Raw genomic sequence first — 26,305 nt, forward strand, 5'->3', positions numbered from 1 at the left:
TATTTATGTTGTCATGTTATCATCTCATGGTGGTTTCTGAAGGCTTTAAGTAAAGGAAATAACAAAGGTCTGCAGTGTGAAGATATAGACTCTATATCATCACACTGCAACATTGTCTGACTGTGATTCATTACAAACCCATCCTGCTGCACATCGTTTAATGTTAAAGAAAGAGAAACATGGTGAGTGGAAGATTTAACTGAACTCTTACAGCTGTGCTGGCAGCCATTAAAGCAGAATATGTGAAGAAGATCAAATTACAAACCTGCTGGATGCAGCTGAACAGTGTGGAGTCAGGATAGTTTTCATTTTTAATACACACATTTTGTGTATTAATTAATTTTCTTCACCAGTCTATTGACTGTTGCACTTTGTATTTATTTCAGTCTGAGGTTTCAGTTCCTTTAATCTGAAATAAAGGCCTTCAATGTATTTGCCTGGGACTACTTTTATTCATGGTAACAGAGCTAGCTGTGCCCCAGGTAAACATTTCCTGCATTGAAAACTGACAATAGATATTACTGAAACATATGAGGGTCAATGACATGACATGCATATTTTTGAGTCCGAGTCCACTATTTTCTTTCAAAATAATGTAATTTTTTCATAACTTTGGTCAGTTTTATCTATAAAACCTATTTATTTTGATAAATTTTTCAGTACATTCAAATAATTATATTCTTTTCTGTTTTGGCTTCTCAAACCCCTAAAATGTCAGGTGGAGCACCTGTCCGAGCAAATGGTCAGACGAAAAACCTATTAAAAATGCTCTTTTAATAACAATACATTCAAAATTAAATGCTCTGCATACTTTTATGTTTATAGTCTTTTGTATAATCTATTTTTTTCTCATATCAACAGTTTTAAAGCTGTTGAGATAATGTTTGTCCCGCAATTTACATTTACTTAATGTCAGGGTGGTGCAACCATAAACAATGGGCTTTTATTTTAAAGTGAAGAGACAATAGCCATAAACAGGATGTTGTATCAGCCAGAGGACCCCAAGGGACCCTTGGGATTAAGCTAAAAGATTTGTAGCTCTCTCTTAAATATTGATAAAAATAACTACTTTCAATTCATATACAGACTGGTACACTTTCTATGTCAGGTGGTACAACCAATGGAAAACTAGAAATTATCATAAAACACTTTATTTATAAAAATTGATCTATATGAATATGATGACATGGGTAGACGCTAATACTAGCATCCAAACATAAGCCTATTTATTTTAAGATAAGTTGAAAAAGTCCGGTGGTGCAACCAGTTAGTCAGGTGGCACAACTGCAAGGAATGTCACTATATAATGTTATTAAAAGCTCTAAATATATCTGTGACATGTTTAAAATGTTTACTAGTTTTAAGTCAAAGATATTACACATTTTTACATAATAATATGTACATTTTAGATGCCGCTTTGTAGGGCAAGTTCTTCAAGTAGTTGGTGAAGAGATTCAGGTGAGCTGCATAAAGTAACTGGGAGGAAAAAATGCTTTCACTTGGCCCCACAACGCTGACGTCATTATTTTCTACTCAGCTGAAGTTCTCAAAGTGATATCAGAACCAGAGCCTCTCAATTCATGGCACACATGGCTAATGCATTCACACTGGGAATTCTTTATTACACAGACCTGAGAAGGTCTGTACGGAGCCCCTCTGATGACATGGTAAAAAAAAAAAATAATTTGTAGGCCACGAAATATGTATAATGCGCGCACGAAATACTAATTAGTTCCCATGAAATACTAATTAGTTCCTACGAAATACTAAGTGGCCATGAATTAGTATTTCGTGCGCACATTATACATATTTTGTGGCCACAAATTATTTATTTTTTACCATGTCATCAGTGGGGCTCCGTAGGTCTGTACAAATATTACTCCATATTTGAAAATGGTTTAATTTTGTTAAAACTTCCCTTTAGTGTTAGTTTGATTGCTGCTAGGCAATCAAACTATTGTTCTTCACCCTCTTTCTTTCTTTCTTTCTTATTCTTCCGTACGTTATTTGGTGCAGCGTATCTTCAGCACACATTAACCGATTTCAGCCATTCAACTATCAAAATGTTCATCTCACAGAGGACATTCCGGGTCAACGTTAAGTCGTTCTAAAAAAAATGAAAATTTTTTAAATATTAAGCAATTTCGATGTCATTTTTAACATGGGAGTCTATGAGAGAGCCCTTCAACGAGGGTCATCTGCCAAATGTATCTCCTCCTACAAATTTCAAGCTACAGACTCCATTTTAGTCTTAAAACGCTCATTAGATGCTGCTCTATCAAACTTGTATTCAGCATTTTCTAATTCTGAATTGTTTCTGCACACCAGGCTCTCAAAGTTGGAGTGCTCTGCTGTTACCATGGTGACAGGCTGACACACAGAGGCATACAAATCTCTGAATTTCTCTGAATCTCCAGCAATTCAGAGCTATCCTTCACATCAGCCTTCAAAGCAATGCTTCAGCTGCAGCAATCAAATTTGCATTTTCTTCAGGAAATGCCCTTTTTTAAATTATCATTTAGTATAGGGTTGTATCAAATGTAATGTTGTATTAAGTGGTTTTGATGAGATGTTTACTACTCGCATTCTTGAAAAAAAAAAGATTTATTTTACTTAAAAAAATGTAAATAGAGACTATTTACTAAAACACATGTAAATATTTGAAATGAAATGCATTTTTTGAGAATATTTCATGTCATTACTAATGTTGTCAGGTGGTACAACTAATAACCGTCAGGTGGTGCAACCAATTTAAACTAATAAATAATAGCTTAAAGTGGCCAAATGGTTTCTAAATGTAATCTGTGTACTTATTTTACTGAATATATGAATTTGTGTATTTTTTTAAATATTTCTTCTGTCTTTAAATACAAAATTGGATGCTAACGATAGTTAAAACCTGACCTACAAAAGGGAAAAATCTTAAATTATTGTATAAACAAAACAAAACTACCAAATAATAATGTGTTACCAAGTGTACACACCCTAATGGATACTTGCCAAAGATTTATCTTGAAATAAATATTAGGAATATATATATATATATTTATAAATATTTGGTTGCGCCACCTGACATTTCTTGCTTGTGACGTTGAAAAAAACTGTTAAAATATGAGTTAAAACAGTTACAAATGTTATTTCATGAATGAGATTTGTTTAAACACATTATTCTGGACTCAAAAAAGCTTGATTTGTCAATGACCCATGAACATGTGGACATAGGGGAAGCTGATAAGACACAAGCTAGACATCAGTTCAGACCTTTGACTTGGAGGAAATGTGAACAACTGGACCTCAGTGACTTTAATTGAACCCCCCTGGTCTAAATCAATGTGAACATATGATGACAGTGGAAGTGGAATGGAACTCTTAAAGCTGTGCTTCAGTCATTAAAGCAGCAACAACAGGTTCAACATGAGCTGGATGTGTGGAGTTGGGATAGTTTTCATGTTTTAATGCAACAAGTGTGAAGTGATTGTGTTGTTAAATGCTGATGTTTCTGTCACAGACTGCAGCAACCCAGTGTTCAGATTCCTGCTCAGGACGCCATATTTATGGTGACTACAAACAGCTTCTAACTACAACACAACAGTCCTGGTGCTCTACAGAGACCCAGAGCCTGACCCCTGAACAAGCATTCACAGAGACAGAACTGTGGTAGTAATACTTATAACTACAGCAGCTGTGCATACACAACACTTCATATCTAATGTTGTAGATTCAAGTAATACATGTATGAACATAAGCTGTAATATCATGAAACACTAAACTGTTATTCTGCTCCTCAAAGTCTGAGAGTTTATACTCTGTTGTTCTGTTCCAGCTGCTGGAGGAGAACATTGTCAGGTTTGTGAAGGATGAGCTGAAGAAGATCCAGAAGCTCCTGAGTCCAGATTACCCAGAATGCTCAGAGAGTCAGAGGGAGGATGAGGAGGATGAAGAGCAGAGGAGCAGCAGAGAGTCATTAGTGCAGATCACAGTGCACTTCCTGAGGAGGATGAAGCAGGAGGAGCTGGCTGAGTGTCTGCAGAGCAGTAAGAGGATTTGAAGAGCTTTAACATGATGGAAAGAGGAAATGAAGTTTACATTTACACACTCTGCTGTTAATATGATGCAGACATCTGTGAATTCTTCTGACTGAAAACACAAACTGTTTGTCTACAACTGATGAACAGATTTCATGGAGACAGAAAATATTGATTTGACACATTTATTGTAGCGTTCACTTATTAATGACATTTATTGTTTGTTCAGGAACTCCTGCTGCAGAGTGTGGACGTAAACTCAAGTCTAACCTGAGGAAGAAGTTCCAGTGTGTGTTTGAGGGGATCGCTAAAGCAGGAGAGCCGACCCTTCTGAACCAGATCTACACAGAGCTCTACATCACAGAGGGGGGGACTGCAGAGGTCAATGAGGAACATGAGGTCAGACAGATTGAAGCAGCATCCAGGAAAGCACACAGACCAGAAACAAGCATCAGACCAGAAGGCATCTTTAAAGGCTCACCTGGAAGACAGGAACCAATCAGAACAGTGATGACAAAGGGAGTGGCTGGCATCGGGAAAACAGTCCTAACACAGAAGTTCACTCTGGACTGGGCTGAAGACAAAGCCAACCAGGACATCCAGTTCACATTTCCATTGACTTTCAGAGAGCTGAATGTGCTGAGAGAGAGAAAGTTCAGCTTGGTGGAACTTGTTCATCACTTCTTCATTGAAACCAAAGAGGCAGGAATCTGCAGCTTTCAGCACCTCCAGGTGGTCTTCATCTTTGATGGTCTGGATGAGTGTCGACTTCCTCTGGACTTCCACAACAATGAGACCCTGACTAATGTCACAGAGTCCACCTCAGTGGATGTGCTGCTGACAAACCTCCTCAGGGGGAAGCTGCTTCCCTCTGCTCGCCTCTGGATCACCACACGACCTGCAGCAGCCAATCAGATCCCTCCTGACTGTGTGGATGTGGTGACAGAGGTCAGAGGGTTCACCGACCCACAGAAGGAGGAGTACTTCAGGAAGAGGTTCAGAGGGGAGGAGCAGGCCAGCAGGATCATCTCCCACATCAAGACATCACGAAGCCTCCACATCATGTGCCACATCCCAGTCTTCTGCTGGATCACTGCTACAGTTCTGGAGGACATGTTGGAAACCAGAGAGGGAGCGGAGCTGCCCAAGACCTTGACTGAGATGTACATCCACTTCCTGGTGGTTCAGACCAAAGTGAAGAAGATCAAGTATGATGGAGGAGCTCAGACAGATCCACAGTGGAGTCCAGAGAGCAGGAAGATGATCCAGTCTCTGGGAAAACTGGCTTTTGATCAGCTGCAGAAAGGAAACCTGATCTTCTATGAGTCAGACCTGACAGAGTGTGGCATCGATATCAGAGCAGCCTCAGTGTACTCAGGAGTGTTCACACAGGTCTTTAAAGAGGAGAGAGGCCTGTACCAGGACAAGGTGTTCTGCTTCATCCATCTGAGTGTTCAGGAGTTTCTGGCTGCTCTTCATGTCCATCTGACCTTCATCAGCTCTGCTGTCAACCTGCTGGAACAACAACAAACAACATCTGTGGAGTCTGAAGGCTTTAGAGACAAACCTGAACTAAAACACCTCCACCAGAGTGCTGTGGACAAGTCCTTACAGAGTCCAAATGGACACCTGGACTTGTTCCTCTGCTTCCTCCTGGGCCTTTCACTGGAGACCAATCAGACTCTTCTACGGGGCCTGCTGACACAGACAGGAAGTAGCTCACAGACCAATCAGGAAACAGTCCAGTACATCAAGGAGAAGATCAGTGAGAATGTGTCTGCAGAGAGAAGCATCAATCTGTTCCACTGTCTGAATGAACTGAATGATCGTTCTCTAGTGGAGAAGATCCAACGGGCCCTGAGATCAGGACGTCTCTCCACAGATAAACTGTCTCCTGCTCAGTGGTCAGCTCTGGGCTTCATCTTACTGTCATCAGAAGGAGATCTGGAGGTGTTTGACCTGAAGAAATACTCTGCTTCAGAGGAGGCTCTTCTGAGGCTGCTGCCAGTGGTCAAAGCCTCCAACAAAGTTCTGTAGGTGGATTTATGAACCATTTCAAACATGGTTGATTTTTATATGAACAATGAAACATTGACTTTGTGTTCAATCTTTTTTTTCTCAGACTGAGCAGCTGTAACCTCTCAGAGAGAAGCTGTGAAGCTCTGTCCTCAGTCCTCAGCTCCCAGTCCTCTAGTCTGAGAGAGCTGGATCTGAGTAACAATGACCTGCAGGATTCAGGAGTGAAGCTTCTTTGTGCTGGACTGGAGAGTGCTCACTGTGGTCTGAAATCACTGAGGTCAGGTTCTGGTTGTTGATCATTTAAATGCATACCTTAACATTATGTTTGAAGCTTTTCTACATGCAGTTCATGTGTTGACATGTGGAGGCTTTTAGATTGACACTAATGTGCACTGAATTCTACACAAGTAAAAAGATCTTTATTGTCATTATTTACAACAAAATGTGTAATTGGTTTGTATTCAGTCATTCATTCATTCATTAATAACAACTAATTTGCATTTCTTTCAGTCTGAGCAGCTGTAACCTCTCAGAGAGAAGCTGTGAAGCTCTGTCCTCAGTTCTCAGCTCCCAGTCCTCTAGTCTGAGAGAGCTGGATCTGAATAATAATGACCTGCAGGACTCAGGGGTGAAGCAGCTGTCTTGTGGACTAGAGAGACTGGAGGCTCTCAGGTCAGGATCCAGCTTTTTGATCATCAGTTAAATTCTGCTTCATGTTCATGTTGAAGATCTGTTGGATTTTTCCTTCTTTCTTCTTGAGTTCATGACATGTTTTGTACCTCCAGTCTGTCAGGTTGTCTGATCACACAGGAGGGCTGTGCTTCTCTGGCCTCGGCTCTGACCTCCAACCCCTCCTATCTGAGAGAGCTGGACCTGAGCTACAATCATCCAGGAGACTCAGGAGTGGAGCTGCTGTCTGCTTTACTCAACAGTCCAGATTGTAGTCTGAAGACTCTCAGGTACACAGAGACCACAGAGCATGAGTCCTCCTCAGTCTGTCAGTTTAGCTCATATATCCACAGCTGTTGATGGATGGACTGAAACTGCAGAGAAGAAATAATCACTGATCCCTGATGTTCATCTTCCTCCATCATTAAGTGTCCATCATGTTAACTTCACTTTTCTTTATACACGTTCTTCATGTCAAAATACATACAGACTGATTTTCAGTCACACTTAGTGCAGATCAAATACAAAATGATGCCCTACTTATTAATGTCCTCAGCTGTAAGAACCACTGAATTATTTCCACAAACAAATGTTCCTGAAACAATCCATATGTGAAGCTTCAGAGGAGACAACAACACAATGGTAGAAGGAGGAGTTCCTTCAGTCGGAGACAGAGAGCAGGGAGACACTACAATATTATCACTGTAAAAACTACACACAGACATGAGTGAATGTATTTATTTGAAGTGTGTCAGAAGCTCTTCCATCCATGACACATGTGAACCAGGCTTGTGTTTGCATATAGAGTGAAAGGAACAAACAGTCAGAGACAGTGTGGCTTGTTTGCTGCTTTGGATAAATGCACAATGCTGAGATCAAACCTACACTGTTGCTGCATGAAGAGGATTTTACAGTAAAGCACTGACAGAGAGCAATATTTCACAGAATGGAGGACATGAATAAACACAGAGCAGATCAGGAGAGACTCTTCTGGAGTCGACACAGATGAGTTTCAGTCTCTGACAAACTGAGGAACTCTGCTTCATGTTGATCAGCAGTTTGGACTCATGTTGGTTAGAAAATCATTCTGACTGTGTTTCTTCCTGCAGGGTGGAGCATGGTGGAGAGCAGAGGTTAAAACCTGGGCTGAGGAAGTGTAAGTTTGACTCAGTCTTTCCTCATGTTGTTGTGCATGAGTCAGTGTTCTATCAGTCCATCAGAGCTGTTGTAGCGCAGCCTCGGCGGTTGGATTTCTTTGGTGTTTACTGGAGTTTATTACTCCCCAGCAGGAGTTTTAGGTTCCAGCTTTGTCATTGGTTTTCCCTTTTTCTCTTGTTAGGGAGCTTTAGTGTGTTGTAGTGTCTCTGTGTTTGTTTGGGCACTGCTCAGCTCCGAGTTCATGAACTGCAGCCTAACACTGAAACCAGCCTGTGTAGCTGCCGATCTGAGAGTGGGGACGAGTGGGGAGGTGCAGACATGCTGTGTGTGGGTTTCCCCTCAGCCTGGGACATAACAGAGACAACCAAAGCAGACAAAAGACAAAATCCAATAAGAGACCACAAAGGGTTGAAAAGGTCCAAACACAGGAATAAACAGCTCCACAGTCCAAAAGCAGGCAGGACTCAGACACAAAGAATCTCATCCAAAGGGTCAGACTGGACTGATGGACTGAAGAGTGAAGACACTGAGACACTGAGCTGTGAGCAGCATTATTAGGGTTAGGGTTAGGGCGAGAAACGCCACTGTTTAAGAAAACGAGTTACCACCACAATAAGTTTCACACGGGGTCTCTGTTTAAAGTTTGTAATCAGTTAGTAACAAAACACGTTATCCGCCATGTTTCCCTGCACCGCTTCTTCCCTTTTTCCCAATCAGCTACAAACGCCCTGATTTTCAGCACAATGCAGCATTTCCATTCAACCAATCACGGGGCAGCTTTCCAACCGTCATGGCGGAGGGTTTATATGAAAACTAGAAGTTTCATATAAACCCTTTTTGGGAAAGAAAACACTTTTTTCTGGATTTATAGCGTTTTGGAAGCAATCTCTTCATTTGTTAGGCGGGACAGCCGAAACCAGTTAAACAAGCTTTTACTGACAGCTCTGAACAGACCACATTAACTTATCATTCATTTAGTGCAGCCGCCACAACTTCCATTTCACAAACCATTTTTTAATCTTCAGTTATTATATTTCCTTTTATTTTGCTTTGTGCTTTGGTTTCATTCTGTAACACTGGACTTATTTTTATGAAGGTTTGAACTCTGACAGTGTTTGAACAGGAGAGAAAGGAGTATAAAGTGTGTAGTGAGGGGTTCACAGCCTTAAAGCATCTAGAATAACTGTAAAAAATAAAGCCCATCACTTCACGGATTTCACCTTTTGCGGGTTATTTTTGGAACGTAACCCCGCGATTAACAAGGGACCTCTGATGAGAAGGAAGAGACTGGGCTCTCAGCTGCAGTAAAGGGGGCAGGTCTGGCTCCAACACAGGTTTCAATGTGCAAGATGTCTTGCCCTCACATTCTTCTTCCATTTCCACTTGTCCTGAAACTTCGGCCTTCGCTGTCAACCTTCCTTTTCTTACTCACACTTGCCATTTTAGAAATGGGCAATAAAAAAACACAGATCACTGGCAAAACAGGGTGGTGAGAGTTTGACCATGTTTGCTGCCATCTTGTGGTGAAATGTTAAATATATATAAATAATAATAATTTTTAAACGTGTGATTTCATCCTGTGGACAACAGTACTGGTGGCATATTATGACATTATTGATTTTATGACAGAGGCTTCGGCCCAGTGAACATATGAACTGGCCTTTTGGTCTGTTCTACAGGAAAAACCCTAAATGATAATGCACCAACAATCCCAACCAAAGAAAGGAACATAAGGACAGAAGAACCAAACAGGAAAGAAAATAGAAATAACTATTGTATATATAACCTAGAAAATTTCACAAGAAATTTTGAGTGGGCCAATGCACGCTCACCCACACTCTGCTGCCGGTCCGCCCCATTATATACCACCAAACCTCATTCCTGATCACCGCATATGTGAAAGATGCCACTGATGACATTTCATGCTTTTACAGTGTTTCTGATTGGTTTTATATAAGGTTTAATAGGCCCCAAGCTTCTCCATTCATTCTGAATGGAGGAATCCTAAAGATGTGGATGTGACTTTGGCTGCTATTTTATGAAGTTTGGTAAAAGACATGAACATGAGGACTCAATATGATAAAGTCCAACTCCTTATGAGCGGTTTGCAGTGAATATTCTGTGTAGAGGCATGCCAGACTGATAGGCTTCCAAAGTTAGCTGGGTTTTGTCAGGGATCTCACCAGTTTCCCATTATTTCCTATGAGGGGGGTTAGGTCAGCTTAAGTGGCTTGCCTGTCAAAACAAAAAGTGGCACAGACATGGGGACTCAATATGTCAGAGGTCTAATGTTTATCTACATTTTACATTTTGAATGAAGGTTCTGTGTGAAAGCATGCCCAAACGCCATGCCTTCAAAGTTTTGACAGTGATTTGATGCCTGTGGGGAGAGTCGATCGCAGTTTTTCTGGATTTTTTCGAACACTGTTTATCCGATCGCTACCAAACCTCAGAGGGTCGTAGTCCTGACCGAGCCGGTCGATTTGATGTATAATTTGTAGGGGTGGCTAGCGCTAGTTAGCTGTGTAATGAATTAGAGGCTTTTATTTTGAAAATCATTGTGTGTCTGTGCAAGTGTGTGTGTGTGTGTGTGGGGGGGGTGGGTTGGGGACACTCCCTAATGCATGTTAAAACATGTTTAAGTGTTTTATTTTGAAAATCTACACGTCAGCCATATCCTGTTATTGTGCAGGGTCTTTTATTTTGAAAATCCATGTTTGTGTGTCTGTGTGTTGTCAGGTGTGTATAGTGTGTGTCTGTCTTTACTCACATTGCTGCAAATATCCAGTTTGTGTTTGAACACAAAGCTGATAGTTGTGTGTTTGTTCATTCAAACATTAGTGACAAAAAGTCTGATGATAAACTTTGTATGAATGAACAACACATCAGTCAGTAAAGACAGAATGAAGCCATCAGATGTGTCAGATGATAAACTGCAGCTGTGTCTTTTTCTCTCCATCAGATTTCTGTCAACTTGAAGTCGACACAAACTCAGTGAACACAAAGCTCAAACTGTCTGACAACAACAGGAAGGTGACACATGTGAGAGAGAAGCAGCCATATCCTGATCATCCAGACAGATTTGACTGGTTTCCTCAGCTGCTGTGTAGAAATGTTCTGACTGGTCGCTGTTACTGGGAGGTCGAGTGGAGAGGAAGGGTTTATATATCAGTGAGTTACAGAAGAATCAGAAGGAAAGGAAACAGTGATGACTGCATGTTTGGAAGAAACAATCAGTCCTGGAGTCTGATCTGCTCTGATCGTGGTTACTATGTCTGTCACAATAACAGAGGAACATCCATCTCCTCCTCCTCTGTCTCTCACAGAGCAGCAGTGTATGTGGACTGTCCTGCTGGCACTCTGTCCTTCTACAGAGTCTCCTCTGACACACTGATCCACCTCCACACCTTCAGCACCACATTCACTCAGCCTCTACATGCTGGGTTCTGGTTGGGTTCTGGTTCCTCAGTGAGTCTGTGCTGTGTGTAGAAGCAGAGTGTGTGGAAGTGACAGCAGCTTCAACTTTGTGCTTTAAATGTTGATGATGTTTCACTTTCATTTGAATCACTGACTGTGATTTCAGGTCAGAACATGTTTTTGTCTTAGAAGCAGTGAAATGAAGAATGTGAAGCTGAATTTATGATCATGAACTTTGACATGTCCTCACAAATGAAACCCTTACATTAAGAAATGCATGATTCCATGTTGTTATGGCTCTGATATTAAAATGTAGTATTATAATAGGAGTTAATGGACCTAAGTGGAAAACACCATTTAAAACTGCTGCAATACAAACACTAATAACTCCAACTCAATATTTTGAACTTTGACATGACAGATATAAAATAATGCCTGAGCCTCCCAACTTGTAAAATAACTTGTTTTGTGCATTTTTACATGAAATATTTGCATCATGCAATCTAACTGGCATTTAATAGTGGTAGTAAATGTGTTTTTTTGTCGCTGCTTTTGTTTTTCCCGGGGCAAAATTTATGACGTCGCGCCACAATCAGGAAGTGCTTTGAAGGCCAGACCGTCCCATTTACCAACGGTTGAGGATCCTCCGGAGGACCCGGCCTCCGGAGGATCCTCAGGAGGACGCGGCCTCCCATGCAGACCCTGAAATGAGACACAGCTACAGTAACACCTGCAGGAGGACGTCATCACCCAGTATGTGACCTGCACTGTGAGCTGTAAGGTCTTATACAGACAGGTGTGTGTCTGTCCTCATCAAGTCCAATCAGTATCATCAAAGACAGCTGGACTCAGATGAAGGTGTAGAACCGGACGATCAGAAGAAATGGACGCAGCTGAGTTCAATATATGAGAGTCACAGCAAAGGCTCTGATACTTAGGACCATGTCATATTTCACTTTGTCTTTTTAATACATCTGCAAACATGTCAACAACTCTGTGTGTTTCTGTCAGTATGGGGAGCTGTGTGGACATTAATGAGGAAAAATGAACTTCAATGATTTTAGCAAATGGCTGCAATATAACAAAGTGAAACATTTAAGGCGGTCTGAATACTTCCTGCACCCACTGTACACATAACAAATGAATGTGACTGAAACAACAGCTCTGTGTGTAATATAAATATACAAACTAATGTGATTTGATCAGAACATTTTAAAAGACATTGATGATCTGTTCTTATTGTCTAAACAGGAACAGTTGAAGCACAGCTTGCAGCCCCTGTATCTCAGGCTTCTCAGCTTCTCTTCAGATGTTTGGACGTTTCTGCTGGAACCTCTCATTTAATGACTCACATTTAGAACTTTTGACTTTATGTGGAGGAGGGATTGATTTTGGAATGAGGAGGCTGCAGCCTGCGATTCCACCACTAGATGTCAGCATTGCACAGCATTGGTGGTTCAGTTCAGATTGAGAGAATGCAAAGAGTGTGCAAAGCTGTCATCAAAGCAAAAGCTGGCTGCTTGGAAGAATGTCAAACATCAAACATATTCTGCTTGGTTTAACACTGTTTGTTCACTACATCATTCCACATGTGTTCCTTCATAGCTCTGATGTCTTCAGGATGGATCTACAATGTAGAAAGTCATAAAAACAAAGACAAACCACTGAGTGACTTTTGACTGGTACATTTAAAATGTCATCATATGTCCTAACCAGCAGGGGGAGCACTAATCATAAACTCTGTGTCTCACATGTTATTGTCATGTGTTTTTATGGAAGATGATGCTGACTGTTGTGTTCTTGCTTCTCTCTGTAAACAGCTTGTAAACAGCAGCTTCCCTGAGGGAAACTCAGCTAATAAATGATGCTGTAACCTCTGGGACTTGATCTGCTGGGTGGGAGTCCACTACATTATCCATCCATCCTCATCCATCCAGCTACACCCTCCCTCCTAAAATGCAGGCTGGAGGATGCGGGCATCGATCCCGCTACCTCTCGCTTGCGCTTACTGCATCGCGCTAGTCGAGCCAAAGTAAGCCCAAAGTAAGCCCACATTAGCCAATCACGTTCCTTTCCCTGGGCTTACTTTTGACCAATCACGTTCCTTTCCCTGGGCTTACTTTTGACCAACCAATCGCGTTCCTTCACTGTGGCTTACTTTTGACCCTTCCTCGTGAAAACGGTAAGATGAAGTTTACTTCACCTTATTTAATTTACTATAAATCGGCCATTGTCTGTTCAGATACAGTCTGTACCTTAAGAAAACAAAACAGGCCGACATAGCGATATAGCGATTGGACATTATATAGCACACGTTTTCTTCGACGTACCCGTCAACCTCTAAATACCGACCAAAAAATGTCACTACCATTGATCGCTATCGCTATCATGGCCACCCGCTAACAGGCTATACGTGCAATTGATTCTCTGTAAACTGGTAGATATTGCTCTATTGTTCGTTTTATGTAATGTACACATAACATACTAATATGCATGTAATACCTTGTAATGGTGTAAACCGCTTTTTGTAGATGTAAAGTAGCCTACATGTAGGCTAATCCAGGAGGTCATTCACTATCTCTATAAACTATAAACGTAGGATATTGATCAGTTCAGAAATTCCAGTTTTAACATTAATATAATAAATCAAAATAGAATACTTTTTACTCTTACAAATTAAGTTATGTTATGATGTTAAAATGGTTTGTTTTCAGGTGGGTGTTTTATTACAATCCCTCCCCTTTAACAACTTACCTCTACAAATATTTAAATAAAGGTACAATACAATAGCTCAATGAAAATAACATGGTTTTGCTTTAGTAGGAGACACAGTAGTACACATTATCATAGTAATGTGAATTACTTTATCAATCCCTGTGGGGAAATGAAGTAGCTTGTTAAATGATCACACTCTAAAAGTACAGGTATCTTTCAGTGGTAATTGTGTTTTCATTTCAGAAAATGTATGCTTATCCAGTTTTTAAGCGGCAGTCGGCTACATCACAGCGTCTCCTCATGGCGCCATCAGAGGAGGCGATGCGAATGCAAAATGTGGAATCTGGAAGGGCCAAACCTGAAGAGGAAGTGCTGGCGGAGGCCAGAACTTTTGTGAGTGTAAACGGTGGAGACCCCAGTGACCACTTTTTGGTGCTTGCTCACTGCAAGCTCCAGTTTGGGAAGTACCAGGGCCAGAGATTTATATGGCTCCTGGAAAACTCTCTGGGGTATGCATTGTATTTGATGGACAGCATATCTAAAGAGACGGTGCAGGCAAACCCCCTGTCACAAAATAAGCAGCTGTTCATTCAGTACACATCTCTTATTAGAGAGATGGCAGAGGAACTGGAGAAGTTTAAAAGAAAGCAGCAATTGCAAGCAGAAGCCCGGGAAACTGGAGACCAGGGATGTTTGATGGTAGAGTTTGGAGACTTCAAGGGCCGGTCCATGAAGGACGTCTATGAAGACCAGAGCAAGGAGGCCCAGGCTCTCATCAAGTACCTGATCAAGGCAGATGCCAGGCCCAAAACCAACATGGCTATTTTCAAGACATACGTCTTGAAAAGAAGGGCTTCTGCTGGAACATGTCAGCCTGCACCTACACCTGCAGCCTCCAGTGCCTCTGCACCTACACCTGCAGCCTCCAGTGCCTCTGCACCTACCCCTGCAGCCTCCAGTGCCTCTGCACCTACCCCTGCAGCCTCCCACATGTCTGCTCCTTCACCTGCTGCCATCCAAACTGGTGTGTGGAAGACTGGCACTGTGAAAGCACTGTTGGCGCGTGGCAAACATTTGTCTCCTTCACAGCTGGCTAAAAAACTGATGTCACCAGTTAAACCCTGTGAGTGTAACTGTGCAACATGTACTGTATATGTATTCAGTTATCATTATGGCAGACTACACAGACTTATCCACTTGCTGTTTCCAGCCCCAGTACCGCAGTGCACTCTGCCAACAGAACCCCAGCCAAACATTTGGCACAAAGGCAGCTCTTCCCTACTGGTAAGTAACATCGTACATTGTTTGTCCTTGTGTCTTGTCAACAGTAATAATTTTATTAACCTATTAATAAATGCTAATAACATTTTTTATTTGTGCTGCAGGCACTTCTGTTGCCCCTTCTGGAGCGGGTGACTTTGCTGAAGACGATGATGAGGAGCTGGTATCTGCAGTGTCACAATATGAAGCACAGCAGAATACAGGTGTGGCATACGACACAAATGCAAATATTATGAAAATGTTTAGTGAAAACACACTGTGAAGTATTATTTTTGAGGAATAAAAAATCACTGTTTTTTCAAATATTTTTGTTTACAGTACAGGATTATGTCGCATCAAGCTTCAAGCGGGATGCATTCTTTGAGTGCACCTCTTCAAAACCTTAAGGATATCCAAAGGTGTTGGTGTTTTCATTTGTGTTTCCCGTTGAGAAACAATCATTGGATAACATTTTCACTAACATCACTTGCTTTTCTCACTCACTGTCTAATCCCCTGAACAGGACGGAGGAGATTAATTTTTTTAATGATCACAGTCTGTTTTTCATCACTGCAACTGTGTGCACGCTTCATGTCTGTGGGCATCACTACTTTATACTAAATTCATCACAACTTATTTTCTTTGCTCTATTCCATCTAATCCTTTTCAAATACAGCTCTGGAAAAAATAAGAAACCACAGTGGTCTCTTATTTTTTTATGTCTAACTATTAATTATAATCGTAATCTATTAATGCTTGTCCAAATGTATGCTGTGCAGGCAGAATGTGGACTGCGATCAAATGCAACAGTCATCCTTATATTATTTTTTTCTGCATTTCTCCTTCAAAAGCTCCAGCCATGGCTCATTCAGAGGCCTGTGTTGGTCCGCCTCTAGTGGTAAAAATACCAGACCCTCCACATCATCAGCCACCTACTGAGCTCCCTCGTCACTGGAAGGATCAGCTTCCACCTTTCCAGCAGGAGTGGATCCGTAAGACCCTCTTCAAGGCCAACCTACACACTGGCAAGCCAGAGCTAGTGCCCCAGCTGAAGCTTTGGTGGCATCCTCCTCAGCCCCCTCTCATTCACAGTCAGCTGCCCACCTCACCTGACCTCTTCTTCTGTCGGCCCCTTTTTTTTATAGATGCCGCTGAAGATGTGGCAGTTCCCTCTTGTCTGTGTTCGCCCAGACTGTGGTAAACACAGACTAACAGCGGCAGGACTGTATCGTACTGTGCGCAAGGTCTTAGACATCGACGGGTGGTATGACCTTGCAACAGAGTACTTGGAGTGCAAACGCTGCACAAAAAAGTATCCAGCCTGGTCTGAAGACATCTTAGGACAACTGGATATGGGCCACCGCAGTCAGTTTCCCGCTTTATTGACATACAGGTAAGTCATAATTAAGATCAAACATTATTAGGTGCTTTGATTTGTGTTATTGTTTAACCACAAACTGCATTTGTGTTATTACACTGGTCTTTCATTAGATACTCATGTGACAACCGGGTGGTGAGGATGATGAGGGAGAGGACATTGGGCAACAGTGTGACTCAGCTTCACAAGAAGTTGATGGAGCAACATGGTGAGGCATGGTCGCAGCGTGTACTGCAGTACCTCACTGCCTGTGAGCCATTTGCAAAGTCCTCCCTTGTGCAGCCTCCTGTGTTCCTTGAGCCTCCTCCCTTACCTGCCATACCTAAACCTAAGTGGCTGTTAGCTGTATATGCCAGGGATGTTCTGGGGCGACTGCATGAGGTCAAGGCCAAAATCTGTCTTTGGGTCTGTGCTCAAGATTGACTCCACAAAAAAGGTATCACAGCATTTTACCTATACAGAATGTTGGCCAGATATAAATATGTTTGCGTGCATAATGAACACTCTGTTTGACCTTTTCCAAATAGCTCACAAAGAAACTTGCTGGGGCTGCTTCAGGGACAGCTGCTTGGTGCACAAATGTGGGAAATGAGCACGGCCAAGTCCTTGTCTCTGTGCTCACAGCTGCCGAGGGACATGGATTGGATGCCATGGCAGCTGGCCTGATGAAGCGCTATCGGGAGGCAGGACAGATGCCCCCAAAAGTGAAGTATGTGGACAGAGACTGCTGCAGTCAGCATGGCCAGTCTCGTGTTAAGGCCATGTTTTCAGAGTGGGATGACCTCGAAGTGCGCCTTGACATCTGGCATTTTATGCGGCGATTTGCTGCAGGTGTCACAACAGAGGCTCATCCACTCTATGGAGTCTTCATGGCACGTCTGTCCACGTGCATCTTTGAATGGGATCCAGAGGATGTCGCTGCTCTTCGCCGTGCAAAGGAGGGGGAGCTAGCAGCAAAGAAGACCGGCCACCTCTCAGAAAAGGCACTCAGTGCTCACATTACCCGGAGGGAGTTGCAGACTAAAGAAGCGGTGTGAAGGGTGGGTGGGGTCTCCTGTGATGCGGAGGGCCTTTCGGGTGAGACAGCTGTCATAGAGGTCTTGGAGGGAGGGGAGAGGGACGCCGATGATCCTCTCAGCTATGCGATGAAGCGTCTTCCTGCAGGTGGTGGTGCAGGCTCCGTACCACAGTGATGCAGCTGGACAGGATGCTCTCAACAGCCCCTCTGTAGAAGGTGCACAGGATGGAGGGAGGGGCTCTGGCTCTTTTGAGCTTGCGGAGGAAGTAGAGGCGCTGCTGTGCCTTCTTGGTCAGGAATGCAGTGTTGTTAGTCCAGGAGAGGTCCTCAGTGATGTGCACACCCAGGAACCCCATCGATGGTCAGAGGGGTGTGCTGACTGTGTGCTCTCCTGTAGTCCACAACCATCTCCTTTGTCTTCTCCACATTCAGGGAGAGGTTGTGGTCTCTGCACCACTCGGCCAGAAGGTGCACCTCATTCCTGTAGTTTGTTTCATCTCCACCGGAGATGAGACCCACCACAGTTGTGTTGTCCACAAACTTCACAAAGATGTTGGAGTTGTGTATCTTTGAAGAAGAACTTGTTTCTGTCACAGCTTTTGCCTTAAACATAAGCATCTTGTTTGAAGACAAACTTTGACAAACATTGAAGGCCAGATTTTGGAGTACTTGTTTGGTTTCTCCATTGTACAGAACAGAGCATGCCGCACTGCACTGGACTGCATATATCCAGGGGTGGCAGTAAAATGCAGCTTCCCTGAGGGGAAACTCAGTGATGCTGTAACCTCTGTTATGCTGACTTTTTTAAAAAAATACTTTAATAATCCCAGAAGGGAAATTGCTTAAGGCTGCTGCCAAGCAGTGTCATACAATGACCAGCACTGGAGGCAATGTGGGTCAAGGACACACAACCCTGCTCTACCACTGAGCCACTGCTGATGTTGCCTTCCCTTCTGGACTGCTGACTTGCCAGAATACTGACTGTTACTCCTGAATTCTACGTATAATTCCGGAATTCTGTTGACTATTCTGGAATGCTGCTGCTTATTCCGGATTTCTGCCTTTCATTCTAGGACAAACAAATGGACTGCTCTTCGAGTCCCACCAGAGTCAAAGTGCCTTTTAACTTCCTGTGGCGCCTTCCTTCAGGGTGGATACAGCTCCCGTCCTGAGAGCTAGAAAAAAAGGACTGCACTCAGACATCCCGGAAAACAGCGGCGCTGCCCCCGGCTTTGTGACTGTACAGGTGGACAGAGATCTGACTGGTGTGAGCTTTTGCTTGGCACAGAGGCAGCTAATAAACTGAAAGTTGTACCTTTTTCAAATGACATGGTGAGGAGGAGAACAGAAGATCTCTCAGCTGACATTCAGGCACAGCTGCTGGATAGACTGCGATCATGTAAGAAATGTTCCTTTCAGTTGGATGAATCGACAGAGCAGAGCATCTCCAGTGCTGCTCAGTTGATAGTTTTGGTGTGCTATCCCTGGAAAGGAGATATTTTGGAAGACTTTCTGTTCTGCAAGTTATTGCGCAGATAAAGTCTGTCAATCCAGAGATTAAAGCTGCTCACTGTATGCTGCTGAACATGAGGCACTGCTGGATCACTCTGAGGTGCGATGGCTGTCGCAATGGCTGCAGCACAGCGCTCAATCAGAGGGAAAGAAAAAGGAGCAACATCACTGGAGAGCAGACTGGAGAAGAAGGCAGCGTGGTCAGAGCAGTCAGAAACAGGTGCTGCAGGGTTTCAGCCTTTCTCTGACACAACCTGATTCAGATCATGTGCTTCATCTGGTGCAGAATGATACAGCTGTAAATCCGAATGAACTCAAAATTCATTAGTAATCCTGTACTCCTGTTAACCTCTCATTGTGATCAACAATTACATAATGCAATTAGCAGAAAAAGTGTCAATATTATTACAAAGGGGCAGCTAATTATCTACAGGTTTAGATTTTGTTAGCCACAACACCCACTGTTTTAACAGAGACAAAATGGCTGACAGTAAGTAAATAGTAAAAGTACATTATTTTGTTACATTTGTACTTAAGTACAAGTAAAAGTACTGGCTTAAAAATAAAGTACAAGTACCCAGAAAAACTACTTAATTACAGTAACTTGAGTATTTGTAATCAGTTACTGCCACCCTTGGATATTTGCAGTCCACCCCTGGACACGTGCAGTCCACCCCTGGACACGTGCAGTCCACCCCTGGACACATGCAGTCCACCCCTGGATATATGCAGTCCACCCCTGGATATATGCAGTCCAGTGCAGTGAGGCATGCTCTGTTCTGCACAATGGAGAAACCAAACAACTACTCCAAAAACTGGCCTTCAATGTTTGTCAAAGTTTGTCAAGATGCTTATGTTTAAGGCAAAAGCTGTGACCTCTTTCAAGTTTTGCAGCGTATTTTCGCTCGAAGCCGTGAACACATGCTAATCAGACAGACGAGGTGGCCGAGTGGTTAAGGCGATGGACTGCTAATCCATTGTGCTCTGCACGCGTGGGTTCGAATCCCATCCTCGTCGTTTCATATTTTAAGGTCAACGTCCTGACACAGGATCATCAGTTGATGGTGTCATAAACATTCCAACTTAAGACAGTAATACTGGTGTCCTATCTACACAGATCAGTCTATGGAGAAGTCCACAGTCTGTGCATTGGTCCAGCTGTAGTCATTAATGGAAAACCCACATTCAGTAGGTCAGGAAATGAGAATATGTGAAAAGGTTCAATATTGAAGACACCTGGAGCCACTCTAACCAGATAATGAACTCAAAACACCTGCAAAGACCTTTAAATGGTCTCAGTCTAGTTCTGTGGGCTGCACAACCACGAAGACTGCTGACTTGACAGTTGCCCAAAAGACGACCATTGACACCTTGCACAAGGAGGGCAAGACACAAAGAGGCTGGCTGTTCACAGAGCTCTGTCCAAGCACATTAACAGAGAGGGAAGGGGAGTACAAGCAAGAGGGAGTACAAAGTGTTCTGCCCAAACAGGGACTTGAACCCTGGACCCTCAGATTAAAAGTCTGATGCTTCCAATACTTCACTAGTACACTTCATGTAGTGCAGTGAGTCCTGATTGACTTGCAATTGATTCTTTATACAAGGGGGATTAGCTCAAATGGTAGAGCGCTTGCTTAGCATGTGAGAGGTAGCGGGATCGATGCCTGCATCCTCCAGCCTGCATTTTAGGACGGAGGGTGTAGCTGGATGGATGAGGATGGATAATGTAGTGGACTCCCACCCAGCAGATCAAGTCCCAGAGGTTACAGCATCATTTATTAGCTGAGTTTCCCCTCAGGGAAGCTGCTGTTTACAGAGAGAAGCAAGAAAACAACAGTCAGCATCATCTTCCATAAAAACACATGACAATAACATGTGAGACAGAGAGTTTATGATCAGTGCTCCCCCTGCTGGTTAGGACATATGCAGACATTTTAAATGTACCAGTCAAAAGTCACTCAGTGGTTTGTCTTTGTTTTTATGACTTTCTACATTGTAGATTCATCCTGAAGACATCAGAGCTATGAAGGAACACATGTGGAATGATGTAGTGAACAAACAGTGTTAAACCAAGCAGAATATGTTTGATGTTTGACATTCTTCCAAGCAGCCAGCTTTTGCTTTGATGACAGCTTTGCACACTCTTTGCATTCTCTCAATCTGAACTGAACCACCAATGCTGTGCAATGCTGACATCTAGTGGTGAAATCGCAGGCTGCAGCCTCCTCATTCCAAAATCAATCCCTCCTCCACATAAAGTCAAAAGTTCTAAATGTGAGTCATTAAATGAGAGGTTCCAGCAGAAACGTCCAAACATCTGAAGAGAAGCTGAGAAGCCTGAGATACAGGGGCTGCAAGCTGAGCTTCAACTGTTCCTGTTTAGACAATAAGAACAGATCATCAATGTCTTTTAATGTGTACAGTGGGTGCAGGAAGTATTCAGACCCCCTTAAATGTTTCACTTTGTTATATTGCAGCCATTTGCTAAAATCATTGAAGTTCATTTTTCCTCATTAATGTCCACACAGCTCCCCATACTGACAGAAACACACAGAGTTGTTGACATGTTTGCAGATGTATTAAAAAGACAAAGTGAAATATGACATGGTCCTAAGTATCAGAGCCTTTGCTGTGACTCTCATATATTGAACTCAGCTGCGTCCATTTCTTCTGATCGTCCGGTTCTACACCTTCATCTGAGTCCAGCTGTCTTTGATGATACTGATTGGACTTGATGAGGACAGACACACACCTGTCTGTATAAGACCTTACAGCTCACAGTGCAGGTCACATACTGGGTGATGACGTCCTCCTGCAGGTGTTACTGTGGAACAACTGCTCTGGATTGGGATGAGTCTGAATAGAACTTTGTTAGCTTTGTAAAGCTGTGTGGTAGTTAGAGAGGAACTGAAAAGAGTCAACAACAAGGAGTTGGTCTCCAATGGAATACAGTTAAACATCAGGGCTCGTCCAGGATTGGAACCCGGGACCTCTCGCACATGAAGCGAGAATCATACCCCTAGACCAACGAGCCATATGTGAGCCGACAGTGAAGAGAGGAGAGCTTTAAATGTACTGCTACAACCTGATTGGCTGCATGAGCAGCGAGGCAGCGCCTGATTGGTGGAGGAGCTGACTAGAGAGCGTGTCAGTGCATCAGTCATGTGACTTATCAGCTCTGCTCTTTCTGCCTTTTCCTCTGAATCTTTTCATCTCATCAGTGTTCCGCCCTCATACGTCCTGCATCAACATGAAGCTGCTGTTTATTCATGCATTTCTAACACACAGCTGACAGGTCCGTCACTCACCTGCAGTAAGGTATTGGATCTGGACTGGAAGCTGAGTGAGGAGAGAAGCATTCTGAAGGCTTCCAGTGACTGACGTGTGGATGTTGAATCTGTCTGAGTCCAGTGTTCAGCTCAGTCCAGCTGCTGCACACAGTGAGGAGCTGTGACTGCATCCAGCTCAGTCCTGCTATGAACTGTGAGTCTGAACTTTGGGGTCGACCCTGCAGGATCCTGCAAAGGCCCAACAGCCTGTTGCACTGATGCAAGCCTTTCCACAGTTGAAGCAGGCAGTGTGTGTGTCTGAAGCAGTGTATTGTGTGTATGTGTGTGTGTCTGTATATGTTTGTGTGCATGTGTCTGTGTGTTAGTGTGTGTCAGTGTCTATATTGTGGCCCTGTGTTGGCCTCTCAGGGAGTGTTGTGTTGTTGCTGCTGTCTCTCCCCTGTGTGTGCAGGAGGTTGCTGGGTGGAGCTGATCCTGAGCTTATGCAGCTCTCCTGTGCTGACGAGCTGGAGACGGTTTAAGAGTTCCCAGTCTGTTTGCTTCACTCTCTCTCTCCCCGTCTGGCCTACTAGGAGGGCTGCTCTCTCTCCAGCCTGCTGCAGGCATGGCGGTGTATTTTGTTTGCACATTTCCTTGTTAGTCAATTGTTGGTGTACAACTACTGTTCTTTCTTCAATAAAATGGTTAAGGTTGTGTTTGTCCTCCCCAATTTGTCACACTTTCTGAGCCGGTGTGACAATAAATGTGTGTGCATGTCTGTAAGAGTGTGTGTATGATTGTGTGTGTTGGTGTGTGTTGCGTCTATATGTGTGTGTGTGTGTGTAAGAATGTGTTATGTGTGTGTTTCTGTATGTGTGTTTGTGTGGTGTGTCTGTAAGAGCGTGCGTGTGTGTGTCTATATGTTTGTGTTATGTATGTGCGTGTGCGTGTGTGTGTGTGTGTGTGTGTGTGTGGTCAGCCTTCATCCTTCCTGTCAGCAGAGCAAAGCTGTATCAGTGTCTCATCCAGGTCTCAGCTCCTCAGGCTTTCTTCAGAAGAGCTGTCACTGTTGGAGTATCTGTTGCACAAGTGCTGCACATGTCTGATCTAAGTTCTTTCTGAATCCTCACATTTAAAGTTACAGAGAACTTTTACAAACTCCCTTCTTGTTGGCTGCTACAAGCCGACAGCCTCCACACATCAGAGGCCTGCACACCATGAGCTTCCTGCACTTCCTGCTGTTGATGACAGCTCTCTCTCAGATTGGGAGATTAGACTGATGTGACTGTGACATCATGACGTCACTATTCAGAGCCTGCTGTTTAACATGCTGCTCACAGAGAGACAGAAACAGCAGCAGCACTCTGTGAGCCAGGTCCACTCTACTTGGAGGAAGTAAAACGCCTCATTTCATCAAGATGGAGACACTGAAAGAACACAACCAGCAGCTGTGACACATCAGCTTTTCCTCTTAATCTACTCAGTTCATGGATGTTCTGACACACGTTCTGCCTCGTGCTTCAACAGGAAGACTCATCAAGTTGATAGCAGCTTCAAAATAAGTGTGTATAAGTATTAAAACACTAAACTGTGACTTCAGTGAGTCTCCTTTATTTGAGCTGATTCATAAAATGATCATAAACACATGACAAATGAAATCTATTCAAACTCTGAAGTTCAACTCATCATATCCCAGTGGCAGACAGAACAGGCCCCGAGTGACAGCAAAGCAGTGAGCCCCCTGCTGGTGATCAGCTGCATGTACCAGAAGCAGACAGAGATTTCTGATATGATGTTAAAGGTGTCACAGAGGAGGATCCGACTGTCTGACCTCTGATTCTTCTGTCAGCATCAGACACATCACAGTTTGATCAGTTTTCAGATCACACACAGCAGCATCAGTAACACTGAGCAGACATTACACACTCCATCAAACACACACACACACACTGCTCACTTATAACAGGGATAATAAGTAAAGTTCTTTACAATAAATTCACATTCACATTTTATTATCACTTCACACATGGCACAGTATATATGGCAGAGAGTTAAAGGTGGAATATGTAGTCAGAGTTAATACCAAATATTGACACTAGGTGGCAGCACTTCAGCCTCCATCCACTGCTGCACTACCAGCACCACTCTCAGTGCTTTTTGTTTCCATTGACTGTACAACATGATTCAATCCATGTTATTTATATGACAAACTATGTGTAGTGTTTCTATGTGTGTAGCTGACATGTTGCTCAGCTTCCATTGGACACATATACTAGATGGAAGCTGCAGCAGGATTGGCTGATGACTGATCACAGGTGTGAACAATCAGCCGGTGACGAGTGGAGCAGGAGCAGCTGCCCATGCTGCAGAGACACAAACAGCAGCAGCACTCTGTGACCCATGTCCACTCTGTGTCCTCCAGACAGTCTTAAGATTAAGATTAAGAAACCTTTATTAGTCCCACAATGGGGAAATTGCATTTTTGCAACAGCAGGTACAGACAGCAAAGGATAAGTTAAGAAAAGATATATATGATAAAATATAGAATAGAATCATCAACAGTTTACATATGAACAGTTGTTGCACAGGTGAGTGGAGGGAGAAGTGGTCTGTAAGAAAACTGTACATAGTGCATCAGAAACTAAATAAATAATGTGTTGTACACTGTGGTGTGTGAATATTGCTCCTATCAGAAGTGGTTATTATACAGTCTGACAGCAGCAGAGGTTGTGTGTAATGACCAGCAGAGGGCGTGTGACGGAGCAACAAGCAGAAACTACAGAGGAGAAGAGACACAACAAAGATCAGAACAGACACACTCAACTCTTCTCTCTGAGACCATGATGATACCGTCACATATCATCACTGTACACTGGACACTTAGAGCATAGAGCCCAAGAAATAATATAATCTAAAGCTCACAAGACACAAGAGGACAGAACAGAACAGAACAAATACTTTATTTATCCCAAACTGGGAAATGTTTTCTATTGCAGCAGCAATGTACAGGGTCAGTATCATCCTATCTGGTGGTAAAAGTCTTTCTCCCCGTCGGGGAATCGAACCCCGGTCTTCCGCGTGACAGGCGGAGATACTATCCACTATACTAACGAGGAATGGTGACAACCTCCATGTGTCATAGCAGCAGCCACCTGGTGCGGTCATGTGTCAGCTGGGGTGTGACGGAGTGGCTACATCAGTAACTGTGGGCAGACTGCAGGTGTGTGTGCACCCCATTGACAGTAAAAACTATGGACAGAGCTTCCGTGACGTCACCTGTTTGTTTCCAGGACGTTGATGACCACCGCCATGTTGGCAGCGTCATGTCCACCAAAACTCCAAATATGGACAAAGAGGGTGAGCACGAGCGGGGTTTAGGGGGGCGGGCGATCGTGGAAGCAGGAAACTCACACTGTGATACACCTGTCACTCAAGCGGCAACGCCCATAATTATGCGTAATTTTAAGTTTGAATACAATTAAAACGAGTGAGTTGTAAAAACATTCGGCTCACTTGGCCTGGTCCTGATCGATTGCTCATGCCTGCAGAGACAGGAAAGGGGAGCTCACAGGCGATTCTTCATTCTGCATAAAGCTGCCAGACAGGAAGAATCGCATGTCAGTGTTATTATTGACAGCTCTTCCCTTTTCAGGTAAAGAAACTCTTGTAACTGTGGCCTTATATGATTAAACACTTTTGTTAGTTCTGTTAGTATCTTAAGTGACTGCAGACAGTGTTGTTAGATTTGTTTATGTTTTACAAGTGTTCACAAAGCGAGAGAAACACGTAATAGCATGTTGCTAACAGACGCTAATTCCATGTTGTCTGTGTTACCTTAAAGCTAGACTCATAACCAGAGAGTAAG

At 43.2% G+C, this 26,305-nt stretch overlaps 1 protein-coding gene and 2 non-coding genes across 3 annotated transcripts; 2 read left to right on the top strand and 1 right to left on the bottom strand.

Annotated features, from left to right (window-relative positions):
* The first annotated feature begins 1,178 nt into the window (after positions 1-1,178).
* Positions 1,179-26,110, top strand: LOC114430713 (NACHT, LRR and PYD domains-containing protein 12-like). Its single transcript, XM_028398678.1, has 9 exons — positions 1,179-1,190; positions 3,833-4,034; positions 4,255-6,058; positions 6,148-6,321; positions 6,555-6,672; positions 6,954-7,003; positions 7,823-7,869; positions 10,834-11,339; positions 26,093-26,110. The coding sequence occupies exons 1-9, from the start codon at positions 1,179-1,181 to the stop codon at positions 26,108-26,110; spliced, it is 2,931 nt and encodes a 976-aa protein (XP_028254479.1).
* trnas-gcu (transfer RNA serine (anticodon GCU)) lies at positions 20,107-20,188 on the top strand. The gene has a single exon. It is a non-coding gene; the product is annotated as a tRNA-Ser (tRNA).
* trnad-guc (transfer RNA aspartic acid (anticodon GUC)) lies at positions 25,485-25,556 on the bottom strand. Its single transcript has one exon. It is a non-coding gene; the product is annotated as a tRNA-Asp (tRNA).
* Positions 26,111-26,305: the final 195 nt, after the last annotated feature.

Source organism: Parambassis ranga, unplaced genomic scaffold (genome assembly GCF_900634625.1).
Source record: "Parambassis ranga unplaced genomic scaffold, fParRan2.1 scaffold_27_arrow_ctg1, whole genome shotgun sequence".
NCBI lineage: Eukaryota > Metazoa > Chordata > Actinopteri > Ambassidae > Parambassis > Parambassis ranga.

Excerpts from the sequence above, each read along its gene's own strand:
- LOC114430713 (XM_028398678.1), top strand. Across the intron at positions 6,322-6,554 it reads TGTGGTCTGAAATCACTGAG|TCTGAGCAGCTGTAACCTCT; the intron begins GTCAGGTTCTGG and ends CATTTCTTTCAG. Across the intron at positions 6,673-6,953 it reads ATGACCTGCAGGACTCAGGG|CTGCTGTCTGCTTTACTCAA; the intron begins GTGAAGCAGCTG and ends TCAGGAGTGGAG.